General features: G+C 34.5%; 1 protein-coding gene across 4 annotated transcripts in view; it reads left to right on the plus strand.

Moving 5' to 3' along the window:
- sli (slit guidance ligand) overlaps positions 1–23,536 on the plus strand; it is an 833,494-nt gene that overhangs the window by 269,498 nt on the left and 540,460 nt on the right. For all 4 annotated transcript variants that reach the window (XM_081762100.1, XM_081762119.1, XM_081762110.1 and 1 more), the window contains exon 2: positions 9,018–9,089. In XM_081762100.1, the coding sequence (XP_081618226.1) occupies positions 9,018–9,089 (72 nt within the window). The remainder of the gene's footprint in view (positions 1–9,017; positions 9,090–23,536) is intronic.

Consider the following 23,536-nt stretch of genomic DNA (forward strand, 5'->3'; position numbering starts at 1 on the left):
TTACTCAATTCTAATTTTCGTATTTATAATTCTTTTCCTATGAAATTTACCACAAATATACATTTCCCGATTATACACATAGTATCAGTATTAAAAGTACCCTGCAAAGTCATTATCAAATTATATTCTTACAAGAAGACAGTTATAGATAAGCGACATTCATTTTGGACATGAGTGTATATTCTTAATACCCCCAAGTTTTCTAGAAATGCTCCCTACAAACCTTAAAATCCAAGCAACTTATTGATGATGTACGTTATGCAAATTGATACCTATTTCCTTGAAACTTCAAGGTAGAAAGAACATTTTCTGAGGTACTCCATTCAAATCTAGAGAGTGTAAAGTAATAACTCTCCACGGGCTCACATCTCCTTACGAGCATCCAGCATCCAACTGAAAAGCTCCATGTTGATCCAATAAACTGTGTCTAGTTGTGATCTGGACCATGTTTAGTTTCTATTGGTGCTTGTTAATGGTGTCTAGCGATATAGAACTATCATGATTCATCCACGCAACAGTCTTGGTTTTGTGACGAAGAATTTTAAAAATCCAAGAAATTTAGCATGTAGTCATCATAATGTATATTTATTTTGTGATTCTCAAAATGAATAAATAATTTCTCAGATACATCGAGATATTACGTTTATCAAGAAAAAAGAATATAAGTGATGATCTGCACGTTAAGATTTGATCCTGCTTTACTTACTTCGTTAATTAACTAAAAATTACTACTTACTTTGAAACATTTGAAATATATCTGTTTTGAAACGAACATGGTTCTACACATTTTAGTATTGTAACTTCATAATATTCCTAATTAAGAATGTTCTCAGAGAGAAAAGTACTTCATTTTGTTGTTTGTTTATTGAACATTTTTTCGGAGAATTGAACCCAGGACGGTGTTAGAGCTAGCCGCTAGACTAGCGAGGAGAGCTTTGAAGTATTTTAGTTATTTGTATTTACCAGTTAAAAAAACTACATTATAAAATTGAAAATGATTATGTTTGTGACTCTTAATCTCTTGAACCACCCAACCGATCTCGATCAAATTTTTAGCATAGATGAGGTACGAGCTTTGGATGTTTTTTATCAGTTCACTTTGACGGTACAACTTAGGGGAGGGGAAAGTGGGGATGTATTTAAAAATGCCAGATAATAGTGTCGAATCCATAGTTTTCGGGTTCGCTGATATGAGCAGTGACACTTCCGATGCTGAAATCCAAATTCAGCCCATCAACTTGAGGAGAGGGAGGGTATACGAGCTTTGGATGGTTTTTCATCATTTCACTTTGGTGGTGCAAATTAGGGGAGGTGGAGGTGGGGAGGTGTTTAAAATAATCGAAAATGATCGATATTAGTGTCATAGTTTTAGGGTTGGCTGATGTGAACAGTGACACTTCCGATGCTATTGAAATTCAAATTCAGTCTTGGAGGGGGGAGATTTATAAAAATGATCGAAAATGCCCGATATTAGTGTCAAACCTATAATTTTCGGAGGTGAGATAAGAAGTGATTTAAAGTCTTTATTTCATCCCATCGAAGCGGGTAATCGACACTAGTTCTTAATATTTTCTTTAGGACTGTTAATATGATAAGAATAAATGAGATTCTTAAATGGTTTTGAAACATCACTATCCTCATATTTATCATCTTCTCTGTATGTGTATGTATATGTGTATACTTGTGATACAACTTTTTTTCGGGGTATACTTTACCTGAGTAATTAGATGAGAACTAGTTTTCATATCTTTCAAAAATCTTAACGATTCGATTAATAAAAGAAGTTTACTGATATTTTTTTTTACCTGTTATTTACTTTTTTTGTTTTTGTTAAACCTAAAAAAGGATGGTGCTGCGTTGTCCAATTATAAGGGATAAATTACATGACTTTATTTTATTTTTTTATCCTCATGTGTCTTGAGTGTACACGAGTAATTTGTACTCTTTCACATTGCTTACCCGCATATTAATCGATGTAATTTTTAATCACTGACAACGAATGGAATGTTTTCACTTCTTCCATTCTTATATTTCCCCGTGTTTTTACGAGTTAACTTCCAAGGAAACAAATAAATTGTAGTCATTAAACGGGGATTTATCTCCTGCATATAAAGCAGTAGGTGCTGCTTTTATTTAATTCTTTTCTTCTCTTTTTCCTTTCCTTGCTGCTTGCTATATGTGTTTTCTTTTCGTAACGTGTGGGATTTGATCAACACAGGAGACGGACGGGGTGATATTCCTAATAGGTTGAAGAGGGATCTCCCACAAGAAGGGGGACAATGTCTATAATTATGTCCATAAATCGTGCTTTGTTTAACAGCACGGGACTGCCAACCGAGAAGAGTTGCCAACTTTGCTATAATTATACAATAAGTTTATTTAATTCCCTTTTTACTCTAAGCCGCTCCTTGTAAGGAAATGGAAAAATGAAATGAAATCTTTAGTTTAACGTCCGACAATTACGCCCTTTAGGCTAAGAGAGACGATGATTAAAGCAAGTGAATGATGATGGAATAAGAAAGCGGGAAGAGACGGGAGTACCATGAGAAACTCTACGGACACAAGGTTGTCCCACCCTCCTTGTTAGAGTTCTGGATCCTTAAGACAATGGGAAGTCAGATAAATATTAATTATCTATGTAATGAAGCTAAACTTACGTAGTTCTTGTACACGTGGTATCCCTAGACTAGAGGTCTACACGGGCCGGAATTTTTAGCCCCAGCCCGGCCCGGCCCGTGAATTTATAATGTGAGGCCTGACCCGAGTCCGAAATATGTTTTAGCATTTAGGTCCGAGCTCGTGTGATAATCAAATAAGCCCGAAATAAGCCCGAATTACAGGAACTTAATAATTAACGTAAAATTGAATTTTTATTTACAGCAGTTAGAGGTTTAATTTTTCAGTTGTGCTTTAAAAGTTCTCCAGAAAGAACGGTCCAATAAATATCATTGTACAGTATATTTACAAAGTTAGGCCCGAAAAGGCTCGTGAAATGTGGTTGTACATTTGAAAATTTCCGAGCCCAAAGTGATATATATTTTGTAGGCCCGAGCCTGTGTAGACCTCTACCCTAGACTTAATTCTTAACCTATTCCTTTCTCTAGTTTTTTATTTCTAGTTTGCCATAACTCTTTTTGAGCCGCGGTGAAAGGAATTGGTCATCTTATCTGCACTACTGGCTAGTAGTCCCACCAAGCTACGTTAGGCTCATGAGCTAGAATCTACTTTCAGGCACGACGATCGAGAAATCAGAACAAATGTAACGGTACCTGCAAACAGACCCGACATCACTATTATCGATAAAATGAACCAAGAAGTAACTCTCATAGATGTAGCAGTACCAATGACTATATAACATACGTACAACATTCAGTACGAAAATAAGCAAATATAAAGACCTGGCAGACGAAATCAAAATGTTACGGCAATGTCAGACAGTTACAGTAAGACCAATCATTATCTCAATTACAGCAGCTGTTCCTAAAAGCGCTGTAACACAATTTGAACAGATAAACGCAAAACATGCAATAAATCTACAAAAATCTGTAATACTAGGGACCTATAATATGGTCAGGAAGTTCTTTGGAGAACATCTCTTCAAATAATCTACACTTGTCAGAGATGGTCGTCAGATTATTAAAAGGAAACCAGTTTAAACTGAGATACAGCAATAATTATTATTATAATAAGGGTACTTTTGAAAGAAAACATAAAATTTTCTCTTACTGGACTACTATGCATATAAGGCAGACTGGCGTCTGACAGTGGGACAGAACACATGATGTGTTGGAGGCAGTGTTGCCAAAGACTCTATAACAATAGGGAAATCAGCTCTGGCGACAAATTTAAAACATTAATAACTCATAATTCTGCAATTGTAATAATTTTGATAGGGTAATTTGTAAATATGATTTCTAAAGAACAAAAACAACAGTACTTGATATATTTAACAGAAGATTCAACCCTCAACTACCGGCAATAGTGCGATCAATGACCTGGGTTGCCTGAAACAGCATGGAAAAAAATACTACATTGATTGGCGAACAATTTTCCTCTTCATTTTGTTTACAGCACGCGTAGCTATTTGTCAGATGCTCCACGATAGGTGCCGTAAGTCCCCCACCGGATCTTGACAATATCTGTTAGTTTTAGAGGTTTTCAGTTTAGTGATTGAGAAATCAGATGAACTTTGGATAATATAGAATCAGTGTTTCCGAAATCCACTGCTAATAGTCGAAGACGTTTGTGTTACGATTTACATCATTTGTAAAGAACAGAAAAAAAATGGGGCTTAACACCGAGATTTTTTCTCATACGGGTCTGTGTGGAATATTCTAATGATGTGTAATACCATTTTCCCCCCTTATGTAGGCTTTAAAAATAGCATATAACTCTTGTTCAATTCTGAATGCTCCCTGTGCTACGTAGACATGAAGTAGAAGTTACTTGACTGCGAAGTTTTTGAGTTATCTAATTTTGGTCTGCGGAAAGGTTTTCACTATATACAGTAGTAATCTTGTACAAGTTTATTTCACAAAAAATGATCGTCATCATGATCTCCATCACGAAGCACTCTGCCATCATTGGCAGTCCACTTGCCGTCAATTAGGAAACTTCCACGCACTTATGTCCTCAAGAGTTCATGGTGTTAATAGCGTCCACCAATACAAAATAGCCCAGCAAATTGTAAGACGGGGTAAAATGAAACTATAATAAATAATAATAATAATCACTGGTACAATTTTACTTTTGATAGTGTCATTAAAAGTCAACATTATGATGCTGGGTAGTATGAAGAAATGTGCTCGTAACTATATAATTAGCTTTGAATATCATTTTTTTAAAAAATGTTACTAAATTTCTTCTGTGAATTGAAAGGAAATCCGTATTCAATAAAATATTTTTTAATAGTACGGAACAGGGGCAGCTTTAGGATTTTAATTTTGACTAGGCCCGCTCCCTCGCTTATGGACACATATACACATTTGATTGATTAATGACAGTAGGAAATTTTTACAGTAGTGGTTGATGTTATTTGTTAAATAATTATCTACCATTAATATCAATAATGGAAAATATATTTACCCTCTATTATATCTTTAGCGTTTATATATTTTTCAAAATTTTTGGGTAGGCCGTGCCTACCTGGTCTACCCGCTAAAGCCGCCACTGGTACGGAACTCTTGGACCAAAAAGAATATATAGTATTTTATAGGAGAAATAATTGACCTCCCTATAAAATACCTGTCTTAATACAAAATAATTAAAATGATAAATTTTCGGGAAAATGTTATATGTGTAATTTGTTGTAACACAATGGATGCAAATATTGTCTTTGTTGTCATCATAGTTCCATTCATTTTAAAAAAAAATATGGTATAGAGTTAGCAACTCTGTTTGGATGCCATCACAGGGAGTTTATCTCAGGACAAGATTCCGAGAGCTTATGGCAGTGACAAATGACACTCCCCTTGAAGCAAAAGGCTCATCAGCAATCTTTTAATTTAAATAAGTTTACTAGTGGTGAAAGTATATATATATATATATATATAACATACTTGATTGTTCTGTTTTGTGTAGTCTAGGGGATGGTGGTTAAAATAAGGATGGGTGACAAGTGTTATTTAATCACATTTCTTATTACTTAGTTTGTTAACACAGACAGACAGAGTTGACGTGTTATATGCATGTCGTATGCACTATTTATATTTGAGAAATAGGGCACTATGACACACACACGCATATAAAACAAATGTCCTAAGCAGAATGCTTTGTGTATTGTCCATTTGGTGACAAACCAGACTTGACGAGTTATTTCATTAAGGAACTTCCCTTTGACTTACGTACACTAACATAGCTTTTCAATCTAATCAACTATGTTTGAGATACACATACGCACACATACTGTGACAGGCAGCAGATATTGAATGCTGGTGGACCCTGCCAATTACGGAGACTTTAGACTCACAGATCACGGACTTCTTAGGAGTCAGGAAAAGGGTTCCGGGTGACTTTGAAATATTGAACTCTGAATATAACTTCGTGGGTAAACACCAGCTTTGACATGAACGATGGATAACCCTTTTCTCAATTTAATCCCGTATTAGACAGGTCTAATAGTTTTTCTCCTTTTTCTTCTCTCTCTCTCTCTCTTTCATTGGTTAAAAAAAGAATGGTAGACGTTTCTGGCATTTGTAACGAGAGTGTCACAACGATTCTTAACTCTCATACCTTATTTTCGGCAGGAAGTCTTTAACTGAGTTTTTTAAAAACATTTTTTTTTATTTTCCATGAATTAGAATTTGCTGAATTCAACGCATATTGATAGAGTCGTAATCAGTGGAGTCACTCGGACTCGCGCAAGCTCACTATCCTCCATGGGGCCTCCACAAATCTCAATGAGGCTCACGCTGACTTGAGCCCAGTTGACCTTAGGCTTACTATCCTCAGTGGGGCTAGCGCTCACAAGTCTCAATGAGGCTCACGCTAGCTGACTCGCACTCGTTTGGCCTTAGCCTCACTATCCTCAGTGGAGCCTGCGATCCTAATTTCAATGAGACTCACGCTACCTGACTCGCAGTCGTTTCACTCTAGGCTCATTATTTTCAATGGGGCTAGCGCTCGCTAATCTCAATGAGGCTCATGCTAGCTCAGATTTGCACTCCCTTGAGTTCGGGCTCGCTACCTTTATTGAACCTCGCGCTCATTATCCTCGTTGAACTCGGGCTTGTTATCTTCAATTAGACTCGTACTCGCTTATGGTCGCACTCACTAGCCTCATCGGAGCTCGTGATCACTCGGAATCCGACTGTTGCTCGCTATCCACTTATAGAACTCGTGTTTACGTTGACATACGCTAATTTTTTGTCACGGATAGCCAGGCTCTCTAATTCAGACATCTCTAGTGCACAGCATAATCGTTAGCAAAAGTGCATGGTATCTATTAATACAACTTTCTGTCATTTACTTTGAAATGAAGAGAAGTTTTTGATTATACAGGGTATCCCACAAGGAGGTTTACATTGTCGAACTAAAATAACCAAATACAATTTGTTCAAATCATAAAGTTGGTCAAAACACTACTGATGATGTTCTAATGTGGAATGTGTTCAAAATGTGCTCCATTTCCAGAAATACATCATCGGCAACGCTATGAAAAAGACCGAGAATCATGTGGTATGGTTTCCATTGAAATGAATTCATAGGCAGTCTCAATCGCCTCTCACAGTATCCAGCGTACGTGATTTTGTGGGATAGACAATGTTCTTCAGAGGTTCCTAGAGATAGAACGGCGTCAAATCGGAAGATCTGGGTGGATACTCGACACTTCCTCGTCAGCCCATCCACCTCTCAACAAAATATTTCATCCAGGAATTGCCGCACGTCTCGATGGTAATGTGGCGGTGAGCAATCTTGTTAAGAAAAACGATCTTCATCTCGGTACAGGTGATGAACATCTGGCACATTTTTTTTTCCTGCAATATGTTAAGATGCTCTATACTTGTCACTGTTCTTATAAAAAAGAATGACCCGACAACTCTTCTGACAGACATACCACACCACACTGATAACTCAGGAAGATTAACAGCTCGTTCCTCCTAAAACATTGGGATTATCTCTTGCCCATTATACACAGTTGGGTCGATTGATAGTTCCATTCAATTTAAAATTAGCCTCATCACACCAAACAAGAAATCAGTCTACTGTTTATTATCACAAGACCATTCACAAAGGAGGGCGCGTTTGCTCAGTGGTAGAGTGTTCACCTCCGGTGCTTGGAGTCCCTGGTTCGATCCCAGCTCGCGCCGTGTGGACTTTGTGGTGGACAAACACCCGTGTTCGTGGGTTTTCTCGGGGTTCTCCCGTTTCCTCCCACTTTCTTCATTCCGCCATTTCACTCATTTCTCATCATCACCGTCTCCTTTAGCCTAACCGGCATAACCGTGGGACTTAACCGGCATAACTTAAAGATTTCATTTTTACCATTCACAAAATTGGAGGTGCCTATCTGGATCGTCCTTCTTGATTGCGTAAAGCAACTTGGGAATGTGGAGTTTCTACTTTGTTTGCTTTAAAATGCGGTGAATACTTGATTTGCTTACATATGATTCACGTGCAGCTTGCTGTATGGACTTCTGAGTGGATCTTTTAAAAGTTTGTAACACTGCTTCCATCCCTCTTTCATCCGCTACTGATTTCTTTCTGACACGCTCTCCCTTCTTCAGATCACACACAGTTTCCTCTCAAATTTGTCGTGTCATTTCATAATTGATACACATGACGGTGGTATAGTATCAAATTCTGCCCACCATCATCTCTGCACTTGTTTCTTTTTATCACATTTCTAAAAACACACTAAAAATCCACTTTCGTTACTGAAAGGAAAGGTTCCTAGCCATCTTGTCAGTTAGTTGTTGATAATGGCAACTGAATTGAAAATAAAAGGAAAGCAAAATAAATGAATGACTACAAACACTAGTCATGAGAACGCCAAATAATAACAATTTGATCAGCTTATCTTTAATACCTTCTCTGTTATTAACATTCAGACAGTGTAAATTCCTTTGTGAGACACTTTGATGTTTCTGTATTTCAGAAGAAAATTGTTTTCTTCGAGTTACAGCAAGTGAAATGCAAAATTGATTCTCACAATCTGAAGTTTCAGAGAAATAAAAATGTTGGTAGATACCCATTTCTGCTAGCGCCTTTGAGAATATTTGCTCTTACGTAAGTTTGTATGTTTATTGAATGGGATGCAAGTTTGTGATTTGTGCATTTGAGACAATTACTACTCTATATGGCATCCAATCTTTCGAACCAAAATGTCCTATAAATATTATATATATACTTGTAAGATTCAATGTTTAGAGTTACATTACAATTAGGGAAATGCATTTTTTCTAAAAAATTAAAAAAAAAACTTCAGAATGAGCTTTATGTTATATGAATCAGATTAAGCTAATATATTTGTTTTACGAACCACTTATTAACATAAATTTTCTCTTTGTATGTTTCAGTGACTTACAAGGAAATAACATTACTGTTATATTTGAAACTGACTTCGAGGATATGGGAAACTTAAGGATTCTGTAAGTATTTTTACTTTTATAAACTCTATAGCTATAAGCATTTTTTAAAAGCACGAATCTGCAACACTAATTGATTATTTTTGTCTGGTATGCTATGTAGTGACACTTGGCTCGACATCTCAGGACTGTATGATATTTACTAAAAATTATATCTATGATATAATGATGTTACGAGTATTTTTTTTAACGGGTATGTCCCGTGTATTGAAGTTTCTTAGCGAGTAGGCTAAGAACATAGGTATAAATAACAGGAACACTAACAGTGAATGTCTACAATTAAAAAAGAAAGAAAAAGTTACTTTGAACCAAGAATAATATTATATAAACGTATTAGACCTGAAAACGATTATGGTATTCTGAATTTTAAGAGAATATGGACAACGCCGATCTATTATTGTGTTGTACAGTTAGAATGACTCAAAAAAAAAAAAAAAAAAAAAAACTTAGCTATCAATCATGAAATACGAGTTTTGATTAAAATCATTAGAAAATCTTAGAAAGTAGCGGTGAAAACAAGAGAAAAAGGGAATTAGGGGATAAAGGGACAAAGTTCCCAAAAGGAGGGGGGAAGGTGCTGGAAAATCTCCGAAAGCTTGTTCTTTTCCATCTGGAAATCTCAACTGAAACGTAACGAACTCGAGCCATTTCTGAAGCAAGTGATTACGTGTAATGAAAAGTGGATAACCTACGACAACAAAGTGAGGGAAAAATCATAGTTGACGCGAGGAAAAGCTCCACAGTTTGTGACAAAGCCCACACTGTCGCCCAGGAATGTTTTGTTGTACATTTGGTGGGATTGGATGGGCATCGTGAATCAGGCGATGCTGTCGCCGGGCAGAACAATCGACTCAGACCTGTATTGTCGATAGTTAGCGAGAGTGGACCAGCAATTCAAAATAAACGATTGGAATTGAACAACAGAAAGGATGTTGTATACTACGCTGACAATGCCAGACTGCATACATCTTTATAGGACCCGTTACAAATTGAGAGAACTTGGCTAGGAGGTTTTCATGTATGCAGCATATAGTCCGAACCTGGCACCGCCATACTATCATTTGCTTCGCTCTCTGCAGAACTCTCCAAATGATGTTAAGATGATTTCAAAAGAACCCTGTTTATTATTATTATTTACCAGAACCCACAGAAGTTCTATAGGGACAGATTATGATGTAGACTGAAAAATGGCAGAAAGTCGTCCAAGAAGATGGTGGTATGTGGTTTTCTAATATTATTTTCAAATAACTATAAATGTATTCTGAATTTCGACCTCCAAATTCGTAATACTTTTTAGACATTCTGATATCTTAGAACAGGAACAGGATTACGTTTAATAGAACTGTTTACTGTTGCCAATTGAAATGCTTTTATATTTTTTTTTACTACTCATTAGATAATTAATATAGGTACATATTACGTTATGGAGATACGTATTCTCAATTAAGTTATTTTCAATTAGGTAAAAGAGTAGTTATCAAAATAGTCGAGGGAAATAGCACTTTTTGTTTTTTCTTTTACTTTATTTTTAGCACATTTTCCCCTCTCTCTTTCAACCTGAAAATTGCTCCTAAAATCAATTCTGGTTTTCAGAAAGTTCTACTTCTGATTATATATATCCTGCTTATATGCAGGATAAATTTGGTCGAAGTCGAAAACATCTTATATGGTACATCATCACTGTGAGTTTTGTTCGACATCAGCTCCTCTCTGAATCGGATATGTATATAAATTAAATGGAAGTTTGAGGTTAACGTCCCACGTATTTTTTTCTTCTTAAGCGGAAAATGTAAATCTGCTTTGACTGAATTATGGTAATTATCGATATAATTTAAAATTGAGGCATTTTAATATAGAGTGATAGTAGAGAAGGCAATGACCACTTCAGTTGTATTTACCACTTAATCGAGTTGCAAAAGAATATAATAATGAACAAAGTTCATTTTTGGTAGCACTATTCATGGTTATGCGAAATGGTTGTATCTCAATAGTGCTCCGAGTATGTATATTTAATGTCCGTCAAGACCATATAGCTGCTGAAATTATTGCCGAAGTACACACACACACACACACACACACACAAAATGAGAATAGCACCATTAGAAGGTGTGTGTGTTGCCCTTTTCCAAATCGTTTCGTGTCCATTTTACAAACCTTTAGGAAAATCAGTTCTTCCTCTTCTTCTTCTTTTATCATCTTAATTTTTACACCTGAAAAGAAGAAAAATAAGTTTTGGAAAATATTAAATGGATATCTGAACACATTAAATGGGACAAATCAACTGTTATTACGTATTAACAAATAAAAAAACAATGAAAAAGACACATTTAAAAAATAAAAAGAAAAGAGACGTTTTGGAAGTGGGTGGCTCATTAACGTGGCTACAGTAAATAAGTTTTCCGGAAAAAACAAACATTAAAAAATACAACTTCTGAAGGACTATTCCTATGAAAAAGAAGTCTATGCTCTAGATACGGGATTTTAATCGGAACTTCCATTACAGTTTCATCATTAGCAAGTTTACTAAATAACGAGATATGTATATACTTGATATTTGGGCATCAGAAAGAAAGTTTCACCCAGTAGTAAAGTGTACAATTGTAATTCTTGAATGAATTGTGAAAAATAATGTTTTTCTAGTCATTATGGATATCATACTGCATGCCCTTTCCATATGAGATAATTTGAATTGAACCTTTGCTGTCGAATGTTTAACTTCCGAATGTCGAACATACAAATTTTAAATTTAAAAAGCAGGTCCTAAAGGAAATGGATGATTAATGAAAGAGAATAATTACGAAAGGAGTTTATGGAATGAGAACGTGGGAGAAACATGAGAACCTCGAGAAAACTTACGCATACGATATAGTCCACTACAGTCACATGTGTTATGATGGGTTGCATAACTTTCAGTTATTGTCAACTGTACAGTGTCAGTTTGAGAAAAAATCAAGATACCCAGCCCTGAACTGACTATAGAACTCTCAAGTATTTAATTGTTGTAAACGGACTTTCTTAATTGTAGAATATATACTACAGGAGAAGAAAAGGGCTGTTGGATGAGAAAATAAGAAAAAAATACTTTTTTCTTCAAAAAACGCGACTCTATGAAAAAAAAAAAAAAATGTTTCCCAGAAAAGCAAGCTTTTTTGCATCTCTGTTCGTTTTTTCTCAATAATAGTTTTCTCTGTTATAGCTTAAAAGTGAAATAATGTAATTCAGTATAACGAAATGTTTAGGGACCTTCAAAACTAGTTTGTTATTCTGAAACTTTGTTATACTGAAATAAGTCAATTCTTAAGAATACACCTGCTGTTATATCCACTTCAGGATCTACATTACTTACAGACAAACAAATAAAATATATATAATGGAAGCACATAAGTGTAGTCGCTCAGCATTTGTTCATCCATTTATTGAGCAGTTATTATTATCTTTTTAATAAAGTGATGCTAAACAATTCTTAATGGAGAATGTTACATTAAAATGAGTATTGCATAATTAAAACAATTCCTTAATAATAGAATAAGAGTTATTTTTTTAAACAGAGAAAACATCGTGGCTGTGATTTAGTTCCTTACTTCTTGCATTGAAAAATGTGCAAAGACTATTTAAGGGTATAACACCTATTGGTTACTTCTAATATCGCTATCTTACTTGACTAATCGCATCCATATATATGCGATTGGTTTGGTTTTGGTACACAGAAAAGCGCTAAAATACAGATGACAATGAAGTATTTCCTTTGCCAGTTGATATTAAACAAAGCATCCAAAATTCTGTATGTGTCAAATTGAAAGATATGCTTCTAAAAAAATTCTACCATTCAATGAAACTACATTTTCCTTCTGACTTATTGTCTTATTCTCTTGTAAAAGAGTGAAAGCTATATATATAAGGGAAAAAATGATAAAAAAAATCCAAATTTGTTTGAAATACACATAAAACGAAAGAGAAAACAGAATACTCTATGATGATATAGTCGGTGCTGCACTACAGTACCTCAGGTTCTGTATCGTCAATCTAATCTTCCTGCAGACAGACGATACGATACGACCCGTGTTTTTGCGTTTGATCTTTTTTCTTCTTTCTTTTCTCCGCATTAAACATGGAAAAGAGGAAGGAAAAACTAGAGATTCTTTGAAGTGAAAGAATTTAATAGTCTTTGACTTCTCTTCTCTGTTCTGTCTGCTTGTGAAATGGATGAGAAGGAAAGAAAAGACTGGGAAAAAAATGAATGTGATGAATACAAGAGCGCGGGAAAAGACAAAAGACTAAAGGTGGATTTTTTTTTATCAAGCAGCTACATTTTCCAGAATTCGTAAATCAGTACACAGTGTTGCCATTTCTTTTTCTTCTTTTCTTTTCTTTTTTTTTTTTAATAAATCATCCAACTATATTCTGAAACAAATTGAATTTACCAAGTAGAAATTTAAGTTAAGAAATTAAAATAAAGACAATAATTGACTCACATTGACTGAAGGGAATGTGTTAATATCGGTTGGGCATGTAATTGAATTAAATATCCTTTAAAAACAAGGAAACAAAATGTATAGTTTTATATCTAACGCTTATACCTTTTAAGCCAAAGAAGATGAACGATTAATGAATGCTTATGAATGAATTAATGGAATGAGAATGTGGGAATAAGTGAAAAAACCCACGGACCAGCTCGCGCGGCCGGGGATCGAACCAGAGACTCCTCGCATCAGAGATGAGCATTTTACTTCTTAGCTACCGTGGCCCCCTCTCTTGAGAAAACAAGGGTTCATGTTCGAAGGCAGTATGCCGTGTACTATATTAGTTGTAATGGTTCTATTCCAGATATTACACCCTTCTCTGACACATTAATCTTTATAATGTCACCGACTACTTAAAATCGACTTGGATCTCTTTTAACAAATTCTTGAATTTTACAAATATTTCCTCAAGTCATAAAATACTATTATATACCTAGGTAGAACCAGAATAGGAAATAATGCATACTTTGCAAATCAACTACTTAAAAAGAAGTATATAAATGGGAAAACAAAATTGTAAGGGTATTGATTACATATTGATAGTAATGAAACATGGACATTAAAAAAGAATTACAAAAAAAAAAAAACATTACAAATGTTTAGAGAGGGTATTGATTACATATTGATAGTAATGAAACATGGACATTAAAAATGAATTATGAAGAAACACTACAAACGTTTAGAGAAGGTATTGATTACATATTGATAGTAATGAAACATGGACATTAAGAAAGTATTACGAAAAAAACATTACAAATGTTTAGAGAGGGTATTGATTACATATTGATAGTAATGAAACATGGACATTAAAAAGTATTACGAAAAAAAAAACATTACAAATGTTTAGAGAGGGTATTGATTACATATTGATAGTAATGAAACATGGACATTAAAAAAGAATTACAAAAAAAAAAAAATGAATTACTTTGTTTACCTGGGTTCAAACATGGAAGAACATTTTTTGGGAAGAACATTGAACGCATTGCGATGGTTCGGATTCCACCTTCAGTTTAATGTTAAAAACTAGTGCTAAACTTTAACAAAGAACAAACACCTCAGCAATACATTTCCAATAAAGTCTCTCAGTAGCGAATGTAACAAAATTTCGAAACATTTCGCTGATAATTTTTATTATTGAATTCCATTTGTCTTTGGGCAAAAATTTCAACATATAGGCCGGCCTATCTTTTGTATTTGATTAGAAAACTGACTACTGTTGCACCGTTAAAAATACATTGGAAACAGTAGAATGTGCTGCCATTTCTGGAAAAGTGTTACCTTAAACGATTTGATTATTTTATCAATCATAGAATATCTTGTACATAGATATCCTGTAGTAGCCTACTAAAAGGTGTTAGCTGCATATTTAAATACGTACTCTATGTTAAAAGATAGCAAGAATTTCTTATACGTACGTTATGATTCCTCAGTGCATTAAATGATGCGTTCAGTATTCAAGGGAATCAAGTCCACCTTTGGTGATTTGGGATATAGATCTTTTAGATCTTTTATTTGAAGCTCGTTCCAGAGCTTGAAAAATTCATGTCCAGATATTGAAAATTACTCTTATAAGGTAAAAAAAAAAGTGTAATTGTTTCTATATAATTAAGCGTTCCATACAAACTTTATATATATTTTTTTCTCAGAAGTGTGGTAATACGACTTGATTTTGTTGTGCTCTGAACGCTGTCAATGATAAATGGGATCAAGTGGTACAGGGTTTGTACAATTTTGATACACGCTTATCCGGACTTTATTACCACTACGCCCTACACTAATAATGCAGGTTAAACAGATAATGGTGCTCTTTTCCTATTTGTTAATGCTTTCTGCATTGGAATGCGTAAAGTTTGCACTACTATGACAAAATTAAGTCAATGCAGTAGTTTAACACTTCTAATTTACGCGTGCTTGGTTTATTCTAATCTCAACATGAGTTAAGTTCCCATTGGCTCATAGAGCTCATACAGTAGATTAGCATAAATTCATAAACTTGACTCAACACTAAATTTATCCCTCTTTAATAGATATTGTGTCATCCTGAATGCTATATCTCTATTATTTAATGTAAAAATCTCAAATTTAGTCCATAATGAAGCTTGTTATTTCTACACCACGTTCCAGACTGAGGAACACAAACGAAGTCAATTACTACTCTAATCAATACTCCGTCATTCAAGCACAATTGATAATGTAAAATATGACGGAATAAATTAGGTCTTGTGTTTGTCAGATTTATCCTTTATCTCCATTTTCGAGCAAACATAAATGATCTTAAAAAGAACTCGTATGAAAACATGGGCTACATGGAGGCATTTTTAAAAAAGAAGATAATTCAGAACTATGAAAATATTAAAATAGAGACGTAAGCAAATATACACAGGAAAAAAAGAATAATAAGGAAGAATATATATTATGTTCAGAGCACACGGGAATCAAGTACAATCATTAAAGTTGTGAGAAAAAGAGTCAAGTTTGTACGATACGCTTAAATACATTGAAAAGTAAACACATTTCTTTTTACACTATAAGTTATTTAGAATATTTGGATACAAATCTTCTAAGTTCTGGAAAGAAGTTTCAGATAGTGGTTTTAAAGATGAATTATTCCCAAAATGACCGAACAGTAAACTTGATTTTCTTGTGCGCTTAGCGCCATAGAACTCTCTCGTTCCCATTCCTATAAACCTATTAATGTTTATATCATTCTAGAGGTAATAAAACAAGCTAAAATTTTTATTTATATGTATGTAGCTATATTCGCGATTATATGGAGTACCGTTTGTCATATTTTGATACAACTTCCACTATTCGAATAAACTGTTACTAACAAAGGTTCTTACATATAAAATATTTATTTTTTTATAATTAATTAATAATTTAAAAAATATATACATATTCAATAGATTAGCATACAGTATTGTTATGTGTATGTTTACGCATAGAGCTCCCTTGTGGTTAAGCGGTTCCAGAGGGAGATCATGTGGTTCGGATCCCATATTAAGCTATAAATCTACAGCTCATGTAGGTTCACTGCTGAAAGGGATGCTTAACTAAAATTCAAATCAAATCAAATGTTCAACATAGGTGCACTAATTTTGATTATTCTTTTATGTTTATTTGGTTAAAATAGGTATACTTTCCCAGTGGCCCCAGATAAATTTCATCAGGACATAAGGAGAATCTTCGGATCTAGACCATGAAACATCTCAACACGTGCAATATGAAAACCGTAATTAAATCAACTTTAATGTGTGTGTGTTGACGCATAACTTCAACGTCGGCGCGCCTATTTTGATTTGTCTTTATTTCTTTGAAAAAAAAAAGTAAACTTTCCTCGTGGTTTTGTGTAAATTTCATGACGGTCTAATTATAGTCTTTGAGTTAGATCATGAAACTCCTCAACAGCTGAAAGTATCAATACCATAATTGTGTTGATCACATATAATTTCAACATAGCGCACTAATTTTGTTGGTTTACTTTTGAGTATGCTTTTACAGTGATTCCAGACAAATTTCACTAGGATCTGAAGGTAGCCTTCGGAGCTAGACCATAAAACTCCTCAACGGCTATAGTGTTATTCATGTTCACGCATAACTTTAATATACATTTATTATTATTATTATTATTATTATTATTATTATTATTATTATTATTATTATTATTATTATTATTATTATTATTATTATTATTATTATTATTATTATTACTTTCGTACAATCCTTGGAATTAGACCATAAACCTCCTCAATAGGTGATAGTGCACGTATGATTCCGTAATACGTACACTGATTTTATATACAGCGTATACATATTTGTTCATGCACATTTCGAGGGAGACCCCCATTTTATAGGAAGTTAGAGTTCCATCTTATTTTAGATATCTAGCTAAACTACTGCGGGTAACGAAAAAGTGGAAAAATTAAAGAAACTTAAAAGAAAAATAAATGTTCAAAAATCACACTAAAAAACAGAAAAAAATTATGAAATGATTCAAAGTAGAAACTTTTTTTAAAGAATATGAAGCGACTTGAAAAGAGCACTAAAAAATAATAAAAACGCTAAAAATCTGACAATAATAATAATAATAATAATAATACGCTTAAAATTAGAAAAATATCACTATTATTTCTAAAAAGTTTTGAAGTCGTGCCAAGCCAAACATATTAATACTCATAAAATATTTCATTATTATTATTATTATTATTATTATTATTATTATTATTATTATTATTATTATTATTATTATTATTATTATTATTATTATTATTATTATTATTATAGATAACGACCTTCCTTGAGAATAGCTCATTACATTAGTAAAAACGCAACAAAATATCACGAAGTCTAAACTGTAGTTAGCCTTTTGCGTGCGAGATAGTGTCTCAAATCGCAAGGTATATTAGTCGCAGCGGGTTCATATCCTTCTAACATTATTTAACAGCTGATAGTAAAAGCTAGTAGATGTGCAAAGATTCAGAAATCTGAGAATAAGATGTAAGAGAAGTAAACTTTCCGCAAAACTGTGCTACATTTTACAACTTTATTTCGATAAAAGAGCAACTTGTGTAAAGCAGCCTCGTCAGCTCATTGCTGGTATGACGTAATGTACTCCTTCCATTCAGATAAATTCACCTGGATTCACTTACGTTCAAACTACTGACAAAAATGATTGCTCTTTAATGATTAAATTTTCTTTCTCAAATGTTGTTAGCAGGCTCTGGATCTTTAGGCACTTCATATGGAAAACATAGGCACAAAAATCAGTAAAACAATCGCTTTCGTTCTGGAAATTTCCATGTCCAAAATGCTCCTCACAGTGATCGACCTATTATAGAAAAAGTAGATGCTATTTTGGCAAAAGTTTAACAGAACTGGCATGTAAACAGTCATGATATCGCCAACGACCTTAACATCCATCACCAACGTTGAATCATTTGGAAATAGCTTGCGAAAAATGTTCTTACCCCCTTGGTTTTATGCAACCCACCTGACTTTGTTGAAATTATGGTTGCATCACATTGTAGAATATGTTTCTCATTACGTGTTGCATTAATTATTTACTTTTTGAAAAACTAATTAATTATTTATTATTTTTTGTAAAAAAAAATATACATATAAACCTTCATTGGAAATTGCTTATTCGATTAGTGAAAACCACATCGAAATTTGACCAAGGGTTCTCGATATAATCGCGAACAATTGATCCATGCATACATACATACATACATACACACATGTAGGTCAGATTGAGAATCTCCCTTTTGAAGTTGTTAAAAAGAGCGTTGAAATTTAGATACTACTACTACTTCTCTTGGACCAGTGACATCAATTTAAGTGTAGCAAAAACGTATTAGGAATGGGTATAAATATTACGAATTATTGATTTATTATCATTAACACATAAGAATGTGATGAGTGATGAGGTAATGGTAGCTATGAAGTGCTGTTCATATAACATAAGGACATATGATGTTATCTGAGACGAGTGTGTTAATGTTCTTCCCTGGGGTACTCAGGCGGGTTGAGACAATGGGAGCATTGTTAGTGAGAACAAATGAGTTCAAGAATGAAATAATGCGCAATAGCTATGCGGATACTTATGATAAATGTGATGATCTGGGTTGTAGAGAGGATTGGCCTGATCACGTTTATGGAATGCAAGATGATCGACTGGTGAATATGCGTAACGTGGTATATCTGGAGTTTGATCTAATAGTTCATGAAGGATCGGTTGAGCGACGTTTATACGGTGTTGAACGTAGCGACAGTGGAGACAATAGAGATGTTGTAAAAGAGTAGGGATAGTTGTACGGCGATAGACTTTTTGTGTTCGTGCAGATAGTGAGTAGGCAAGGTGCAAGATGTGACGTTTGAGGACGTGTAATATGACATAGAACTTTGGCGGAGCGGATAACGATGCGATATGTCCATGAGTAAGAGCAGGACGAACAAAGACCTTGTACGTATGCACTTCAATTGTGCATCGATTTATGTATATGAAATTGTGTGAGTGTATGAATTTGAAATGTAATTGAAAAGGGGCCAATATAGTACTATTTTCAACCAGGATACGCGTAGTATATTTTATTACATTATTATTAATTAGTCTTAAACTACTCACAATGGTTTGCAACTCTGGATATCATTGATGTCGGACTGTAATTCCGGAAGAGATTCTGTCACCTTTTGCCAAAAAGGAAACCTTCCAGTGACAAAGACAGTTTTTTTCCTATGTAGTTTCTTTTATCTTATTTTTTAAGCAGATGTGTAAAGTCTGTGAAGATGAGAGAAAGACTGAGAGGAAATGAGAGTATTCTTGACTTGTAAAAGATGAGAAAAAGACGAAGTGTAAGAGCATGGAAAAGCCTTCAGAAAAGAAAGAGCTAAGAAAAAAAAACGATATGCAGGAAGGAAAATAGTTCCTCTGCTGCCTCCTCCACAAAAATTTGCAGAAAAGAAAAGGAATAAAGGCATGGAGAAAGAGAGAGAGAGGGAGGGAGGAAAAAGAAAGTTTTCCTAACTTGTGATGTAGACAGCTGGTAGCTTCTAAAGCCTGGAGGAAAGAAGGATAGAAGGCAGAGAGGCAGGTTGCAGCAGAATGTCAGCTGTTATTTGCCTTGGCAGTCGATACGGCCCTTTAGGTTTTTGAAATCACTCGTTCCCGATGGCGAATTTCTTTGCCTCTTTCTTTACACGATGGATTCAGATTCTCTCCTGTGCTTTTCTTCTCAAATTATGTGGCTTTAGAGGTTGTGTGTTTGAGAGATGCAAGTTCTCTTCAGTTTTATTTGAGAGAGAATTTTCCTTTTTATTTGCCTTTTAAAAACTCTCTTCTCTGTGCTCCACTTTATATTAAAATTTCATATCGATGATGATAGAAAGAAAAACTCTCAAACTAGGTTGTTACAAGTCTTCCCCCTTTTCTCTCTCTCTCTCTCTATCTACATCTTTTAACCCCGCTGGCAAAGGATGTCGTCTTGACAGAGTCTTGATTATGAAATTTGCTCTTCCTCAAACGTTAACTAACGTTTCGTTGGTGCTTGTTGAGGGAGAGAGGAGGAAAGAAAAAATATTTGAAATGGAGAGAAGATTTTCACCCCATACTAACCGAAAAGTAGGAATCAGATGATGCGAAAATATACATAGTTTTATACCTTCCTTTGTAGTTCTGTAAATTTGCCAGAAAAGATTTCTCCTTCTCTCTCCCCCTTTAACGAGTAAACAAGCTAATTTCTTTCCTTAATTTTGAACAACATTATTGGAGGGATGAGCAAGAATTTCCGAAGTCTTGAAACTTTTGATATTTCCGGAGATATCAGCAACAGTCAATGTTACAAATGAAGATCTCTAAGTCTTTGTTTAAAACATCTGCGGCAAAAGGTGTAAGAGGAAGGAAGGTATAGTGTTCCTCATGCCTGTGTGTATGTAAATGTTTAGGATGTGAATTTTGTTGTTCTAGTGACGTATTCAACAGTTTAAATCTTTCTTTTCACACCGTTGATGAGGTCAGTGTTATAGCTAGCCCAATTTCCATGCGTATAATTAAGAACTTAGTATGCAGCAATTTAGGTTTTTTTTAAGTAGCGAGCGGACCGTGATCAATGTCAATAGAATTTTATGTTGAGTCATTAAGATACGAAATGATTGTAGAACAGGCAAGAAATACGTCAGAAATTGTATTGCTGTTTGATCGCTTGGGTAGTTCGACTGAAATTCAACGACTGTTTTAACACCTAGACTATAGTGAAATATATATATCTACAGGTTAACGTATGCCGTCCGAACCACATGAACTCTCACCGGGAATCGAATCAGAGTCTTCTGCGACAAAGGCGCGTACACTGACAATTTACTGTAGACACAAAGGTCATTCTACTTTATCGTGGTGCACGGGGTATCGTGCACAAATTCTCTATTGGTTCCGGTATTGGTGAGGTTTTCAAATGCTTGTTTATCAACACCAGTACCATTATGCATATTTATGTCAGCCAAGATCGGCTAGTTTCGGAAAGAATGATATAAGTTTATGTTATGCACGAAACGAGACGAGACAGTCTCTTCGTGATGAGATATAAGAGGAATCACAATGGAAACGTATCTTTCGGCAAAAAGAGTCTTCACCTTCACGATATCTTTTGAGACGAGATATCCTTAACTCCCGTCTCGTAAGCAAGCGTGAATTAAGTACAGGAAAAAATATGGTAATAGGAATACTCATATATCCATTAAATGAAATGAATAAAATGAAATGAAATCTTTAAGTTTTACGTCCCACGGTATGCCGGTTAGGCTAAAGGAGACGGTGATGATGAGAAATGAATGAAATGGAGGAATGAAGATAGTGGGAGAACCCCGAGAAAGCCCACGAGTACGGTGTTTGTCCACAACAAAGTCCACATGGCGCGAGCTGGGATCAAACTAGGGACCCCAAACACCGGAGGTGAACGCTCTACCACTGAGACACAGCGCCCCCCTCATATATCCATTAATATTGCAAGCAAATTATATTATTATAAAGCAAATTTATATTTTAAAGAATTCAGTTCCTTCGGTACTGTAATAATAATAATAATAATAATAATAATAATAATAATAATAATAATAATAATAATAATAATAATAATAATAATAATAATAATAATAATAATAACAAACTGAACTTTTCTTAATGAAATAGAAGAGTTGAAAATGATGATAAAACATTATTCCTAGATAGTATTAGCTTTAAGGTAGTTGCTATGATTGACGTACCCATGTGGAGTTTTGAGGACCAAAAATAGTGGCATTGAGTATAACCTAAAATATCGGGTTTTTTGACATGGACTTGTTTCTAACACGAAATGTGGATTTGAAACTGTGTATTATGGATGACTCTATGACGATAGAGCATTCATCTTTAATGCCGAGGAACCGTAGTTTGCGATCCTGGACCAAGTCAACTTGTGGTGAACGATATGTAATTTTGAGAAATTTATGAAATGACAGAGTTTCCATTGTGTCATTGTTGTGATGTTGTCATTTAAAATTGAGTCGTGATTGCTCTTTTTCTTTCCACAATTTTCACTCTACTAATTCTTCCATAATTGAGCGGCTCAGGGAAAGATAATGCTAAACGCCAGTTCCCGTGAAATATGGCAGGAGAATCTTGTTTGGTGTCTGTCATTGCTTTGAGTTGCATAGAAATGTAGAAATTTCTTCGAAAATGAGAAAACGTGACACGCCATTATCTTCCCCCAAACCACTCAATTATTCACTTGTGTTTATGGTACATCTATTTTAGCCTACCAGGGCAGAAGCGTGAGACGTTAAACTAATGTTTAATTTCATGAGTTATATGAACTAGCGTAAATAAAAATAAAAAGTGTTTAATCATACTGTCTGTTAGTATTCTATACCCATTTTGCGTATGCTTTTGCAATAATACTGTGTCCAGCAATACTTTTTTGATTTACCAGAAACAATACAATATTGATCGTACTTCATACTCATTAAAAAAAAGTCATATGAATAGTAGAGTCTGGGTAGAATGACTTAATCACCCAACGGGAACGTGGCCAAAAAGGAAAGCATATGCACCAATGCCTAGTAATAGGTAGAAACAATTCATTGTCACTCAACTGTTGTGAAGAGATGTCAATAGCGTGTTGTGTTAGTTTATGACTTCGTACAATTTCAGCGTCTGAGACATCAAGTCGCTGCGGTCAAACTATATATGCAGCATATCATGTGTAATCGATGATACTCATCCAACATTGAACAAACTTGACATGTTGGTAGATGATCTTAGAATTCATATGAAATAGTATGGTGTGTAGGCTTCTTTTTTTTCGAATTTTCCGAAAGTTGGGGTTTGGGATTCATCAATTTTCACTAAAGAAAATCTCTAATTGTTATTTAGAACAAAAATACGTGAAACAAACCTGTTAT

This window comes from Thermobia domestica, chromosome 1, assembly GCF_964235325.1.
Source record: "Thermobia domestica chromosome 1, izTheDome1.hap1.1, whole genome shotgun sequence".
Lineage (NCBI taxonomy): Eukaryota > Metazoa > Arthropoda > Insecta > Zygentoma > Lepismatidae > Thermobia > Thermobia domestica.